Source organism: Aulonocara stuartgranti (genome assembly GCF_965226115.1).
Source record: "Aulonocara stuartgranti genome assembly, chromosome: 7".
Lineage (NCBI taxonomy): Eukaryota > Metazoa > Chordata > Actinopteri > Cichliformes > Cichlidae > Aulonocara > Aulonocara stuartgranti.
The window spans coordinates 31,243,300-31,260,531 of record NC_138945.1 but is presented as its reverse complement, the minus strand read 5'-3'; the positions used below and the strand labels follow the sequence as shown (position 1 = coordinate 31,260,531).

Genomic DNA, 17,232 nt, shown 5'->3' with positions numbered 1-17,232 from the left:
AATTTTTATTATTTTTTTATTATATCTTGCAAGTCTTGACATGATAGAAGGGATCTATTTAATATTGCTACTACCATTATTATTAGTACATGCTTAAGGTCGCAATGTATTCTAATGCAAGAAAGACTTTAAATAAGGCTGAACTGAAATAAAAAGCTTTAGCTGAAAAAAGTGTCTGAGGTATCTGTGGCAAGACAGAAGATGAGAAGCCATCACTCCCCAATGAAAAGGCATGTGTGTCTGAATACCTGTCCACTGAGGAACACACCAAGACAGAGAGATTGAGAGAATTCAATTGAAAGCTTTTCAGATGATATTGAATGACCCAGTCTTTGTTAGATCACTCCCACAAGGGAACACACCGGCCTGCCACTTAAGCTACATGAAACCCTTTCCCATCTAGATGCAAACATAGCATTACACAAGCAAATGGAAAACCACAGTAATAATCTCAATGTCTGATAACATACTGATGGCAGCAGTGGATGAAAGCAATGTGGATAAAAAGGTAATGCATACTTATGAAGACTCATAAACAGGCAGCACATAATTAATGATTGAAAATACGAAAGATGGCTGTTGGCACATACAAACAAGACTGCTTTCTCACTTGAGAAAGAGATGTTAACAATCTCTTTTTGACTTTCAAGTAAATTTTAAAAATCCCGAAAAAACTAGGGAAGCACACAAAGAAAAGAAAAAGAAAATTGCATGCTGGCAGAGCAAGAGCAATGTAAAGCCAGCAGAGACCAGAGAGAATAAATTTTCTTTGTTCAACAGCACCTAACAGAGGAAAAACATGTGCAAGCACAGAACAAAACAGCGAGAAATATGTCTGGGTGGGGCGTCCCTTAGGTTTTTAAACACCTGAAACATATACTAGTAGCTTTGTGTTGCATGAGTAATGAACACATCCTTCACTTGATGACCTCTGCGATAGCAGCTGGGGCGTGACAAAGGAGTGCTTTTTTTATATGAGAGATAAAAGAAAGAGAGGATTTACACTTAAAAGAAGGGTGTGAAATTTACCGAGACAAGAAGTGTTTGGACATTACTGACCGATGCAAATGCAGATTTAAATTTGTGCAATGCAAATACCAGGAAAAAAATATTGTCAGCTATATGCCCAGAATTAGTTTGAAGATAAAATCAACCATGTGATTTAACAAGCTATAGAAACATAAACAAAAAGAAAGACAAAAAATGTGATCACAGGGTTTCAATTTTTTTGACATCCCGTTGTTCGATATGTTCTTGCCTGGCCTAAAAACGCCTGTCATTCCAGCTTTAGCTTTGTTCTTTCATTTGTGTCCACATTACTGGCCCTCTATCCTCAGTCTCATATTGCACAGTAACTGCAGTCCCTTATTTTCCCCTTTGTCGATGTACTGTAACATAAAAATCTAATCTTTCACAGACGAGAGACAAACTAATTTTTTTCTTTTAAAAATGGTGGAAAATGTATCTGATATATAGCTTCAACATGTGGTCTCTTTAAACATAAAAAGGGTAAATTCTGCAAAAGAGTGCTGTGCATTTATTTATACATGCATGTATTTTTCGTTTTCTCTGAAATGCTCTGATTTACTGTTTCTAACACGACTGCCATGTGTCTATTCCCTCTACCTAATGGTGTAGCCTGTTTTTTTTCTTCAAATAAATAGGCTTTTCAGAAAGAACAAAATCTGGACATCAATTCACTGATGTGCTGGATGACATCGTCTAGCAGTGCACTTGCACAAATGGGAAAATTGATCTGCAGTGTTATCTTGCACATTGATCATTGAATCTTGTCTAAGGTGTAATGACAGTTGAGAGTTTTTGTAATGAAGTCCCAAATCAAAATCTCGTTTCTGAAAGTAGCCTGTTTTTGAATTTGTGAATGGACAGATTGCACGCGCGAAAGAGAGTCAAAAGCCAAAGCACAAGCAATTCTGTTGGCTAAATTTAAGGACTAATCTTTGCACGACTGTGGTTTTAATTTGTTTAAGTTACACAAAGTTTGAAGTTTCATTTTGTGTTATTTTTTTAAGTTATACAATGCGAGATCTTATTACTAAAGCTGGTATCTTTTTTTTTTTCTTCCAAGAGGAATTTTACAAAATTCTAAAATTCTTCTTCGCAGCTTTGAGGTAAAGAATAATTTTGAACATGGCATGGTTGTTGGTACCAGATGGTCCAGTATTTCTGAAACTGCTGATCTACTGGGATTTTCCCACACAACCATCTGTAGGGTTTACAGACAATGGTCCAAAAAACAGAAAATAGCCAGTGTCCAACAGTTCTCTGGGCAAAAATGTCTTGTTGATGTCTGAGGAAAACAGCCAGACTAGTTCGAAGGAAACAGTAAATGAAATAACCACTTGTTACAACCAAGGAAACAGAAGGGTTTCTCTGAACGTACAATGTGTCAGACCCTGAAGGGGATGCCACTCCTGTCAGCTAAGAACAGGAAACTGAGTCTACAAAACTGGAAAACAGAAGATTGGGAAAAAAAGTAAAAATCCCGGTCTGATGAGACTCGATCTCTGTTGCTGAATCCTGACGGTAGGCTCATAATTTGGTATAAACATGAAAACAGGTATCCATGCTGCCTCCAGGTGTAATAGTGTGAGGATTACTTTGCTGAGTATTTTTGATAACCATCCTTTCATGACTGCATCTCAAACTGATTTATTGAACTTTAAAATAAGTCACTAGAGCTCAGGCCGAAAGAGCACCTTCAGCATTTGGTGAAACAGCAGAGACACATTAAAAATATACTTTGACTGGTTACTTCTGGCTGACTATTGTAGCCCCCACAGACTATCCCAAGTTAATACACCCGAATGAAGACCTCTCTTCTAAGAAACAATTCAAAGCATGACACAAGTAACAAATAATTTCAATGATTTCAGTTACTGCAGCTACTCTGACCTGGTGGAATTAGGTTACAACATATTGTCTTTCATCTCATTGGATGAGTAATGTAGTAAAGCTGAATGACAGCGGGTGCTCAGGTGGGCTGCTGTCAGAACTGCCAGCAAAAAAAAGCTCTTTGTTGTAAGTGAAAATACTTTAACTGTAGAAGCCTTTAAAGCTCGGCAAGATCAGTTAGCGTTTGATCATCTTGGCACTAGAAAGCTTTAAGTTATCATTTGATGAGTGTGGAGCTTCCTTGAGGGTTCTCTTTGTAACTTCACCCACAGCACACACATGTAGGGACACACACGCAAGCACACACATCTCATCTCATCTAATTCCGCCCCAGCTTTGGTCGGATGAACAAGGACAGTTGAGAACCGTCTTACTCCCGCTCAGAATTCAGAAGTGAACCAGGAAGCATGAAATTGTTTTATTTATTTACGATCTGCCTCGTTGTCCCTGAAAATGAATGTGACTTACATCATAGAATGGCATAAGAAAGACTTTTAACAATGCAGGAACGAAGAACAGATGAGGTGAGGAGAGACAGGAGGGCTAAGTTTCAAAACATACTTTGTTAGAAGTTTTGGCCTTTCAACTAGCAACTTTGCAAACTTTGCAACTTTGCAAAGGTTTGGGCTTGTTTTCTAGAGTCAGTGACAGAAAGTTTCTGTAGCCACCGCTTCTCTTTGGGATCAATGACAGCTGTATCAGTTATCCAGGAGGAAAAGCGAGTGATTGCGTGTAGATCTACAGTTCAAAAGAAGCAAACTTTACTTTATTCAGACCAGAGTATGTAACACCTAGCTATATGTAGCTGTAAGCAACTAAGTATGTTTTAAGGCTTAAAAAAAATAAAACAACCAGAAGCATGGACGAAAAATGCAGAAAAAAAGTGAAATAAAATGATTGTTTGATAATAGCAAAAGAGAGGGAGCGATAACAGGAAGGAAGGAATTAAAACAGGAGGAAATAAAGGTGGGAAAGAAATGCAAAGTTACACTTTTCAGGAAATGAAGAGAAGGAAGAATTAAATGGTATTTTGCAGTGGGGTATTTTGCTATTACCGATAGTTGAGGGATATTTCCTCAGCCAAAGCACTAATCCGGCTACCATTAGCATTTTCATGAGTCCTGTGTCCGGGGCTTGGCAGAGCATGTCACTGCCTCATTTGGTTACTTATGTGTACACACACACAACCACACACACACACACACACACACACACACACACACACACACACACACACACACACACACACACACACACACACACAGACTTTCTTTCTTTCCTCTCTCTCTCTGTCTCTCATTTTCAATACCTAACCCTCTCAACCGACACTCCGCACAATCGCTCACAGCCCCATTGGTGTCTGTGTGTGTTTATGCACCATGCACACCCATATCACCCTAAGCAATGCAATAGAGCTGAGGACTGCTGGCAGCAGTTCCCTTATCTATCAAAGTACTCCTCATTCCTTCTTTAAAATGAATTTCTCCTCTTCACTGCTTTCCAGTCAGAGTTGCTTGTGAATTTCAAGAGTACTGCTGTTATTATGTGGCCTTTGGTAGAGTAACTGATGAAAAACTTCACAATTCAAAGTTAATTTTGAAATTACTCGCCACATAATGAATTAATTAATTGAAAGTAAAAAAAAAAATCAACCTTGAAGCACATTTATGGCTTCTTTTGTTTTTGTTTTTTTTTAGATCAGAAATGTGCTGATATGGCAGCTGGTGTTTTGGCTGAGGGAAAGTGAGAAACCAGACCATTGATTTGTGACCATCACATCCTGTCCAAACCTCAATTAAATACTGTTTGCTGCAGAAAAGGTTCAGAGGTCGATTGTTTATTATCTGCTGCTTTTGGTAATGGCACGGATGCACAGTCAGTGGGTTTCTCGCTAATGGACTATGCTGTGGGTTAAAAAAACAAACAAAAAAACCCCAAACAAAACTGTACACTTCTGCTATCAGCTGGGTGACATTTATTTGGCCATTGCATTTTCAATTTTCTATGTCTTCCTGGCACCAAGCATTGCTGTGTGTGCAACAAATCTCCAAAGGGAACCAGAAATGAATGAAATCAGTCATCTGTGAGCAAACAAATGCATTAACATTGCTCGGCGGTTGGCACACACAAAGAGATGCCTTGACACTCGGCATTTTAGTTTTTTCCTTTGCCAAATACCCGTCAATCTTTGTGGGAAAAACATTTTACATTTGTCCCTGAACTATGTGCGGATAACGATTTTAATGAAAAAGTGGTAATTTGTTGCGAGCGGAACGGTTTAGGAGCAAATACTTGTAAGATTTTCAAAATGTCAGTGTGGGTTTCATTTAAACTCTTTGAATTCAGGGCTTAATGGAACCCTCTAATTGTGAGCAAAACTTAATAAGAAAGCACAACTGTTTCCTTTCTGTGTAGCTTCTGCAAAAAGCCTGTAATTCATTTCGAGTCACATTTGGTCAACACACGCAACTTCATGAGTGCTTTAAGATGCAACGGAGTGAAGGAACAGGAAAAGAGAATGTAACAGAAACCACAAAGCATAACACAGAGCATGTTTTACCTATAGTGGACTCTTCAAAAGTTTTAGTGGCAGAAGCTTTCCCCAAAGCATTGATGGCTGTTACATTAACTTTGTAGGGGAAGCTGGAGAAAACCTCTGGGAAGCGTACATGGCAGCGGTTCTTGTGGAACAAATCTTTCTTCACCTCGAGTGAACGCTGGTTATGTCTGAAGAGAAAAAGGTGAGAGAACAGGGAAAAAAGGAACAGCTGTTGCAGGTTTTCTGCTTAAAGGCAAAAACTGTTGTAGACTAAAGACTGAATGATACAGATACTTAACACAAACACTGAACACTAAAGACATGGGCTTGCTATTAATTAATCTTTAGCTATGGCCCATTCCTCATCTTTATTCAAAGAGAATAATATTAGTGTTACACCTTCAATGAAAGCACCTGCCATGGTGTTGGCTGTGGGACTCTGGGAGTCTCAAAGAGAACTTGACAGAGACCCACTTCTAAAATGCTAAAACTCGTCTAGGCAACCGAGACTTGTTTGTTTGCCATGTTGGACTAAGATATGAACCAAAATGATTGTATCACTCTTACTGTTTTATTATTATAATGGCAAAAATAACAGGAAATAATCTTCAGAAATCCACAGGTTTCATCCTGAAACATCTGTATATGCATAAAATGCACTTACTGTACTTCCACATCAAATGTAGTGTTGATGTACGTTGAATGCTGCTGGTGCCAGCTGCAGTAAAAACCTTGAGGGTAGGTGTTGGACCTACAAGTGATAGTAGGCTCCAGAGGGGGAACTATAGAGAGAATAATGAGAAGAAAAGGGAGGGGAAGATGGTTAATGAATATCTACATGTATACAACTGAGGCAGACATGAAAAGAAGCATATCAAGAGGAGGGATCACAATCAGATGAATGCACATTGCAATATTCAAAGGCAAGGCAACAGTGCCTTACACATTACCTCACTGCATAATTCAGTTTCCATCAAATGTTTAATTGAAAAGGCTGCTACTCAGTTAAAATTAAGACATGGTTCTGCCAAGTTTTTTGAAAACGTAATTAATTTTGTTGTTGTTGCGTACTATATTTAAATATTTAATAAGACTAATTAAAATTTAATGAAAGTTTAATTAAAATCATGGAAATTTTAGAGTATGACTTTTCTATAAAGTTAATCTCAGGCAAAATTAAAAGTGATGTTTTCATTTCTTCTCTATATCAGTGCTGTTTGCCGTTGTGGCTGAGAGAATCAAAAAAAGAAATTAAAATAAAGAAAAGAAGGAAATAAATAATTTGTGGTGATTTGTTTTCTTATTTGTCTGAATTCTGTTTATAGAGTAAAGGAAATGATGAAAAAACAAAGGAGAAAGGGTTGCAGTGTTTGGGGGATTGGCGTTGGGGTGCCGGTGTTTATGCTGTGGAGACACAGAGGATATTGAAGTGGTAGAGCACAAGAAGAATAAAAAAGTTTGGCAAGAAAACGTGATGTTACACCAGCTCTAACCTCCTCTGAGATTAGGGTTCTTTTTCACGGTTAGCCAACCATGTACTCGTCTGCCACTCCCTCTCTCTCCACACAACTTTTCAACATTTTACCTTTGTTATAGCGAATATAGCGCATGGACACAGCTCCACTGCTAAAACCAATCTTAGTGAGTTTCATTATTTCCCCCCTTGTGAAGTTCTTTTGTGTCTTTTCCTTTCACCTAATCATCCTTCCTTTTCAGTTAGCTGATGTTGATCTAAATTATGGCTTATAATTACACACTAGAAGGTACTCATCAATTATTCAGATTACTGTGGGGTGTGTGTGTTTGTGTGTGTGTATCTAGCTATATATCTAGGGCTGAGGACATGCTCCAGACAACTGCACTTTACAACACTTAATACAATACTGCTTCTTAAATTGTTTGCTTATTGCATATCCTATTGTACACTCTATTTCCCTTTTTTGTTTTTTATTTATTGTGTGTTTGTCTGTGTTTTTAAACTCTCTGTTCTACTCTGAGTGCTAATGCACAGTATTTTGTTATGTGAAGACATAATGACAAAAAAACTTTAATCTGTCTGTCTGTCTGTCTGTCTGTTGTTTTGACCAATGTGAGAAGAAAGTGAATATTTCAAACAGCAGCATCTTGATAAGATTTAGATAGAGACAACTCAAATGACTTCGGGAAAGTAGTTATTGGGATGATTTATGCAGGGATGGTGTAATTCTAATTTAAAATGTCAGTACAGTGGTAATAAACACTAGGTTATATTCCAATTTAGAATCAAAATGAATTCTATTTTATTTTAATGATTATTTTACTTCAATTCAATGTAATTAAATGTATATTTTCAACACTACCTAGAGTTACTGAAACCATAGTATATTTAAAGTGAATTATCCAGTCCTTGTTGTTATTAAATAAAATCTACATTTAAATTTCCAGTATGACTGGCCTGACTTCAAAGCAGCCCTTATTCTCCGGGATACACTTAAGCTCTGTGGGACTCACATCATCTCAGGATTGACTGTTCTCGTCTTTGCTGAAAATGGTTATTTAGGACCCTGGTTGTGCGTCTGGGTTAATTGCATCATGCTACAGAGTGAATTTGGGATCAATCATAAGTATTCCTACAGCAAAAAGTCAAAAAATCAAAAATGTCTGAAACTTTTGCACAGTGCTAGATAGCCTATTTAAATTGAGATCACTCTTTGAAGTGATTTATAATAATCGTTACATTTTTGATTAAATAAATGGAAATGCCAAATATCTCATCAGTGGCAAACGTTCCCTGGGTCTGAAAAAAAGATGCAAAGTGACTTACTCTATCAGATGTGAGTACCACTTTTGCTTGTGTGATTTATCCACAGTTTCTTAATGTTCCAGTCACCACTTATAATTACTGAGTGGATCTAATTAATCTGCGGCCACAGTTTCAGAACCAAAAATATTTTTTCTTCCTATCTCAGCACTTTCTCTCTCTGGATGCACACTTATTATGGCTTGGTGGATATAATAATAACAAAAATAATATTAAGCATAATCTAGCAGCATCTTGTTGTTGTTTTTTCCTGCAACATCCTTGTAAATTTCTTGGAACACCTCCCTAAAGGTGTATACGGTCAAACACGCATACTCTCACACACCCACAAGCAAGAGGTATGCATGATTGGCTGCGGTGGGGTCGTTTCACTGTCACACACAATCAACTGTGTTTAAACGGTCACCAAGGCAACTAATTAGACCGTCAATAACGTCTAATGATGAGGTGCCATGGACGACATCCAATCGCACTCAATTAATCGTGGAGACTAATTGGGGCCATCTCAATCAATTGGCTTCTCATCTGAGAGTTTCAGTCAAAGTCGTGAAAACACAATGTTAAACACAGACATCGCCACACACTATTATCAGTACAGACCCACACACACACACACACACACACACACACACACACACACACACACACACACACACACACACACACACACAGAACTGAGGCTGCTGTCATTCTCCTGGAATCATCCATAATTAGTCAAAAGGGTTTTTTACAAAGTTGGAAAAGCTCAGACAGAGCAGCTAAAGATTAGTCTGTTAGAGGAAAGAGAAGCAGCAAGAGGAAAGTTGAAAGACAAAAATTGTGCGGATTGGCGAGAGATATCAGGTGTAAAGAAGATGAGCATAGGTGTGTGTGCTCATGCCAGCCGTGTTTGTAGTGGTTTGTTTGAGCTCTGGAGTGTTTGCGCCTTTAATTTAGTTCATTTTCCCAGATGTGAGTAGTGTCAGTCAAACTACCACTGAAACACCTTGAAAGGGCAGCTTCTACTGCAGGGTTCTTCAAAGGGGGCTGATGTATGGCTTATCAGGAGCGAGAAATCTCTCTCTCTCCATCTACCCATCCACGATCGCTGGGAGCAAATCCAGCTATCATAGGGTGAGAAGTGGGGTACACTCTGGATAGGTTTCCAGTCTGTTCCACGGCTGACACAGACACTATGGACCCAATGGATTCAAACCCAGGACCTTCTTGCTGTAAGGTGACAGTGCTAACCCCTTTACCATTGATACTAAACAATTTTTCAAATCTACGGTTTATGTGTGTGTGGAGACAGATAACACAGTTATAACAATAAACACAGACAAAAATGGACTAATGTGGATACAGTGATTAACCTCTGTCCAATATAACTAACTCCAAATCAGTTTGATTTCAAATAGAGCCTAGCCAATATAGAATTTTTGGGACTGATACTATTATTTGATATTTGGTGATTTTTGAAAAAGCAATATATTGGTCGACTCATGGAAGATAAACATCTATCCCACCCTTAGCCTTACTAAGATACTCTGACAACTCAGTTTAAAAACAAGGAAGTTGCGCAGTCTATCAACATCAACATATCAACAGGTTTAACCTCCTAAGACCCGAACTCTTCCACGACATGCATTTTTAATTTCTCTTTGATATTTGGACATATTGGGGCCTGATATGTAAAAACAAAGAATTACCAATTTATTTTTTTTACCTTATTTTTGTTTTGAAGAAAAATAAGAGCCACATATGAGGATACTTGTTTGAAATTTTGATAGAACACTAGCAGTATAATGTCCTCGTAAGTGGATATCAGGCCCTTGTAGAGCAAAATTGAGTATTTTGGTCTAAATAACCCAAAATGTGATGTCCACATATGTGGATGCCAGGTCCTAGGAGGTTAAGGGAGTTTCTCCCATCTCTTTCTTACATTTATACACATTTTATATGTAAACTGCCCAATTTGTGTAAACTGCTCTAATTTTAATTTGTAGTTCATTGAGATGTATGTTATTAAGCTAATAATTAATATGTGATTTCTCGAAGACTGTTAAAATGTAATTAAAAACTGAGGTCAGGGGTCTGTAATAGAAAAGTGGAGAAATGAGGAGGAAGGAAGAAAGAGGGAACAAATGGACTGGCATGAGTGGAAGTAAAGAGGAAACATCTCAAAAGATAAAGGGAAATGTAGAGGAGATGACACAAGACAGCATTCTTTCATCATATTATACTAATGTGCCCTTAAAACAAAACAAAAACAACAACAAAAAGCACAAACAACACATAAGCATGCGCACTGACAAAGAACTGCTGCACAGTTTCTCCAATAATATTACAACATCAAAAGCTTGCGATGAATCTCATTAAAGTAGAGTTAAAAGAACAAGAGATCACACACCTGTAGAACAAAGGCAGCATAAATATTAAAGCAAATAAAACAATAATTGAAATTAAAATTACATTGAGCAGCCGGTCATTTGTGTGTGTGTGTGTGTCTCTGTGACATAGCACCTGAGCTAATGGCACACAGTACACCGCTCATGAATAAATGGTATTTGAATTACTGCCTTTTCATCATCTGGTTTGAATTGCTAAATCAAACGTGATTCTGAAGGTGCTTTTTGTTAGCCTCACGAACCACAAACCACATGTGTGCATACTCAAGTAGTAGGGTTACTTTTTAATGGAAATAAGTTGCAGAAATGCATACAGATTTATTCTTGAAAGGTAACTTCATGAGTTATTAACTAAAACAATGTACTTAAAACTGTGAACCAAAGAACCAAAGAGTATAGAGCTTCTATTTCGATTGAACTGAATTACCAGCTAAAGTTACAGTGAGATGGTGTCAGTCAGGAATTTGATCAATTTTTGTTGGGGGGTTGGGGGGCAGCAGCTTGTTCATTTCATTGATAAGCAGCCAAAAAACACTGCAGCTCTTTCGCTCTCCCCATATTCTCTCTTCTTCTCTGCCACTATTCTAAACCTGTCACACAAAAATTCAAGATCTTGCAAAAGAGGATCTTTGTCACAGGAGCACTCACACAAACACAGAAATGTGATGAGGGACAATGACATCCAGTTGCCTGGTTGCTAGGCTGCAGACACTGTAGTAAATGCTATTTGGTTGTGTTGGTAGCCTCCCTGTTGCTTTGTGTTTGTGTTCATATGCATCCACATTCATTTCATTTTGTGCAGTGTGTGTATGTGTTTGGAGTGAATTCTCTGACTATGACAACCAAAATGAATGCATTTTCTTCCCTTGCTCCAATTTCTCCATCCATTCGCTTTGCAATAAACATGGCAGTTTATAGGCCTGACAAAAACACAAAATTGCAACTTTATCAACCTTCCCTGATTCTATTTTTGCTTTCCTGGAATCAATTTGACAAACTACAAACCAGTGTTGTTACAATAGCAAACAAATCCAACTATTCGACTACCTATCCCTCCAACTGTCTAAATTCTCTTTTAGTGTAAAAATTACATTTTTAGAAATCCTGTTGGAAAGAAGTATATTCTCTTGGAGTCTGTACCGGTCTGAATGGCATAACTTGTTTAGGCAGATGGCTTTGGTCTCTGCTTGAGTCAGCCTGCCAATGCCAGGCTCACTGCATTTTAGATTAGCTTAGTCATGTGTCATGGGAGAAAAAGGAATGTAAATAAAACTGTAGAACAAAGTCGTAGAGACGCTGTGGTGCCTTTTTGTCCAGACCAGCTGTCTTGGCTAACGGTAATGTAATTGTGGTGTAATATTTTTAACTGCCACTCCAAAGCTATGATAAAGTGTACGCGGACACACGAGTGTGCATGCGCTTGTGTGCCGTGTGTGTGTCCGTAATGAGAATATGCAATTTTATATATACATAATCAAAACAGTGCAGGAGTACTAAAAATGTCATTCATATTGTGCTTGCGTGTTGTGCGGTTCTGTATACCACTAAAAGTTTGTGTGTCTGAAGTTATGATAAGCGCATTTTTAAAAAGCACGTCCAACTTTTTTTAAAGACTATATGTACGCATTTTTGTGCCTTTTTGTGCATCTTCTAGATTTGAAACATTTCTGAGGAAACTGCAGCGTGATTGCCGAAGGTTTGCTTGCTACTGCTGACGCTGACTGTTTATAATCTCCACTCAGTTGATGTTTTAAAAGTAAATGGTAAATGGATTGTCACTTATACTGTATAAGGGCTCAAAGTGCTTTCTTACTACAAGTCCCATTCACCCAATTACACACGCATTCATGCTTTTGTTTTTATCTGTGCCCACACTTTGGCTTGCAGACTGGAGGAATCAGAGATCGACCCACCACACTGGAACGTGGAACCACGTTTCTATCATTTATGGTATTGCATCAACAACATTCAGCAGTGCACACTCAGCTCTCTTTTCTGTTTCTTGCTTCTTTTCTACTTTCCTCCTGTATCCATCTTTATTCTCATCCTACCAACCACTCTCTGTCTCTCAGCAGTCTCCTGGTTTAGAGCTGTTTCTTAACATGAGCGAGTGAATAGAGGGGCAGTGGGTGTGCAAGCGCACACATAGACACACACACTGCACAACACAATGATGCCTTGGCATTCCAGGAATGTCTGTGAGCCAATTGGAAACAGCCGTGTGTGAGGGATGAATGAATGAAAAGAGGACGGATACCTTATGAGAGCATCAGGAGTTGATAAGGGACGAGGAGGGAGAGAGAGAAAGGCAGAGAAACTAGGTAATGCAAACAGGTTATTATTTGAAATAATGTATTTTTGCTCTTTATAATAAGATTCTGTCATACTTATCCATCACTAATAAGCTCTGATAACAAAGTTATTATAAAAAAAACTGAAACAGCTATCTAACCATGATATATAAGCTGTAGTAACCTAGATTTATCTTTTAAATAGGACAGAAAAAAAAGGCATGGAGGTGGTGAAAGGGTTGCACTGACCTCTGTAGCTCTCAAGGTCAGACACAGGAAGACAACCATTATATCTGGACACTTAAATTACCCTGCAGCCAGTCTCTCACCCCCACTAAAGCACACACACATGTACTTAACCAACTGACATCACAAATCTTGCTCAAAGCTCAGGAATAACAAGAAGATTCACGCCTGAAAACAACATCTCACTATCTACTGTATCTACAAGAAGACAAGACAAGGCGGGTTTCACACCTGCCAACAAAAAACAAGTAATAATAAGTAACAGTGCACAAATGCATTCACTTACTCCACAATATGTGATTTTTTTTAACTTGTACATGACTTGGTCCACTGAGTGTTCTTGACTTTCCTCAGAACTCTGCGCAAACCAGCAGCCTTAAATACAGAAGCTTATGAGAGGCTGCGGATTCCTTTCATGCTACTTCATTCTGGCCATATTTCATTATTATTTATTTTGAAAGTGCAGTGGAGATTGCCAGGAAAGTTGGGGGAAACAGCACGGTGCCATTCATGAGTGATTTGTTCATTTAAAAGTAATCTTCTTAGTAAAACTTGGAATTCAACTTTTCAAGCCATAGTCTCACATGCCTGGACCTTTTTTAAACTTTTACTTTTTTTTTTAGTTCCTTTCCAGCTTGTGCACAACTTCAACAGCAAAGGTCTGGCACTACAAGGACAAATGAAACAAAACAAAAGCAGTAAAAAAAAAACATATGTGGGCATTTATTTTCCCTCACACTTAACCAAGAAGAAATTCATCCTTTTATTCTAGTGACTGAATGCCTCTGAGCAGATCTGCTTATAGATTGTTTTTGCCAGGGCAACACAACAAACAATTTGGTTAGCAGGGGACTGAGCCCAGCAGCATGTCAAATTGTACGTATGACAGGGTGACACAAATTTAGGCATTGCAATGATAATTTTTCTGTTTCAAGTGGGAAATGGAAGGGATATTTCTTATTTTCTGCAGTTCTGCCCATGTGTGTACGCTATTTGATCAGTGTCATTCCTAACACTTTCTTTGTAGCTCTTTTCTGTACTTTAATATAAATTATGAACCTGCTATGTATGTTGGGATTTTTTGTTCATGTTAATTAAATAATAATGTTAGCAGCCCTTTGAATAGCTTAACTCAAACAAAGTAAGAGAACGCTACATGGATGGTTGGCCACTGAAAGAGAAAGGATGACATCATGCTAGAAATGAAGCTAGAAATTGCCATTCCATCAGTGCAAAATCCTGTCTCCAGTAAGCAGTACGTAAATGGACTGCATTTATATTGCGCTTTTCTAGTCTTATCGACCACTCGGATAGTTTCACTGTAGGGTCTTACTTGCAGGTAGCCTTTTACTGTGCAAAGCTAAAATTTGAGTGCTGTAAAGCACTTGAGTTGAGATGTCTCCAGACTCGCTAAGAGGTAAAGCTCTGTGTCACTGCAGCAATAATAGCCCGAGGTCCTGTCACTGCAGCGACAATTGCCTCTTAGCTGATGTGTCCATGATGGTGTAATGAGTGACAACCTGGGATTGACCAATCAGAGGTGTCAGTCTGCCAAACGCGCAAACAGCTAACTGCCATCACTCCCAGAGCGAGCTATGAGAGAGGCAGGTAACACCCGAATCGCTGATGTCTGAATCGAAACAGCTGACTCCCTTTAAATTTAGCTGTCAGTTTCAAAGCTAGACAGACAGACAGATACACAGCGAGACAGGCAGGGAGACGAAGAGAAATCAAAAGTGTCTGGCCTGTAAAGCTCGGGGCCATCATTGTTAATTCTGCCAGGAGCTTCGTGCGGGAGCACACTGTGCTGTCTTTTTACATAAAGCACGTTTTCTTTATAGAGTTATGAAAGGTGTCACGTTACTATGGAGGCACAAAGACTCATTCTGCACAGCGAGAAACCTTTAGATACACACATAAACTAGTTGAGAAAGGTCAAACAGGCAGCTGCACGAACTGCGAGTACCTTAAAGCAAAAATAGGAGGCTCGAATGCACACACCGTATACACCCATAGAACTAACAAGAGATAGAGCATTTTACGCAGCCACATGTTGGGGCTACTGCAGAATAACAGTGATTCATACTAATACCGTAATGCTATTCTAATGGAATGTTTGCTCAGAGACTTTAAGCTACATGGTTTCAATCAGGTCCTCCTAACACCAGCTGTGCACAAGCCGATCTAACCCAGGCTCCCTGTCAGCCAAGCTGGAAGATTTCAGCTCTTGGCAATGTCAGCAAGAGTATAAGTGCCTGCAAAACTTCAAAAAAGAAACGAATACTGTCTGTGTTTTCTCAGTACTGTATGAGTCAGTTAGTAAATGTGAAAGGGTGCCCGTAACATGTTATTCTGCTGAGGTAAAGACAGCATGCATTGAAAAAGGAAACAAGGAATAAATAAAGATTTAAAATTGCGCACTGGATCATTCAGGTGGATTCAACGTGGATCTGAAGGTTCTGGTAGATAAAAATGTATCACACTGGCCAAAAGGCATTGGTTGAGATCATTCAGTGGTAACCATATTATGACTAAATGATTATATTGAATTTTTCATCAATTCTGCTGCTGGAAAACAAATTAAATGACCTTTTTGAAAGAAATTTTGAAAATGTTGCCTATGACAAAAAACATGCACAAAGCTAATGTGAAGAAACAAAATGCTACCAATTATAATAACATAGGCAATACATAACAAATCTGAATTGCACAAGCTGTCTAAAGGGATATATTTCAACTTGGATTATGTGCAGATGTCAAAATTCGATGTGACCTTTCCCCGTAACAGTTATTAAATCCACTTCAGCTCAGAACTGGTCACTGTGCATCACAAGTGTGATATATTACTTGTCAAAGCATAGAAAGGAAATGACAGTGTGGAGTTTTCTAACATGTCCTTTGCCAGTGACTCTAGATCAGGAGTCTGCAACCTTTAAGACCCAAAGAGCCATTTGGACCGGGTTTCCACGCAAAACAAAAACTGTTGTGAGCCGCCACCCTTATGTCGCCTTTGGGCTTTTGGAGCCTTGACTTGACTTTTAAAAATTATTCGAAAAAAAGCACTATGCTGCTGAAAAATGAAAAATAGATATTTGCAAAATTCTGCCTAAATATGTATTTTACCAGGTTAATGTGTGTGGCGGGGCGTGGTCTGCAACGCCGCTGCAGGGGAGGCGGACGCACCTGAGCGGCACCCGCAATCAAGCCTCGCCGCCTTAACATCTGTGCCGTCTATGCTGTTGTTGGTATGTGTCAGGCTGTGAGCTGAAAAGCTACAGCCGGCTGTATGCGTCAGCAACCGTGTGTGAAAAGTGGTCAATAAAGAGATGCTGAAAAGCGTGTTCACGCAAACATCGTCGGGTCTGCCGTGATATGTTTACAATGGGACTTCTGCTCCTGAACCTCTGCGCACAGCGTCTGCAAATTGGGGCTGTAAAAGTCACTTTCATCTTTATGCAGGACTGTAAGCTGTCGTCTGTGAGGCGTGAGCGGTGTTTGTTTTTAACAAAGTTCACGGTGGAGAACAGCTGCCGACATAATGTGGATCCGAAGATCCATAACTGGCCTACCTGGGGTTGAAAGTCTCGATAAATGCACGGCGTTTCGCCCGGTACACCGGCTTCTGCAAGTGTGACGCTTATTTTGAGCGATGAAAAAATAATAAAATATAATTTTATTTTTATATGTCAAAATCACAATAATCTTCCAATTTAGAATTACAAGTTAAAAAAAAGAACTAACATAAATAAAATACACTTCAGCTAATTACTTCTAATTTATTTTCCCAAACCGCGCGGAGCCGCACTATAAGGACTAAAGAGCCGCAGGTTGCCGACCCCTGCTCTAGATCATAATCATAAAATTCAGTTGCTTTATCCTTGAGATAAAATGTCCAAAACTTTCCAGTTCTGGAGGCATGAACCAGCAGGGAGGAAGGATAAATTAAAGCAATACAGCAAGCAAGAGTCAGTCTACATGGTTCAGTGAAAAAACAAGCAGTGATCTCATTCCCTCAGCCGCATTTTGGCAAAAGCACAACCACAACAGGATGCT

The 17,232-nt window shown here is 38.8% G+C and overlaps 1 protein-coding gene across 2 annotated transcripts in view; it reads right to left on the bottom strand.

Moving 5' to 3' along the window:
* The window catches only part of cntfr (ciliary neurotrophic factor receptor), a 227,353-nt gene that overhangs the window by 30,804 nt on the left and 179,317 nt on the right, over positions 1–17,232 (bottom strand). For both annotated transcript variants that reach the window (XM_082538883.1, XM_082538884.1), the window contains exons 5-6: positions 6,120–6,237; positions 5,477–5,643 (exon numbers count right to left, since the gene is read on the bottom strand). In XM_082538883.1, the coding sequence (XP_082395009.1) occupies positions 5,477–5,643; positions 6,120–6,237 (285 nt within the window). The remainder of the gene's footprint in view (positions 1–5,476; positions 5,644–6,119; positions 6,238–17,232) is intronic.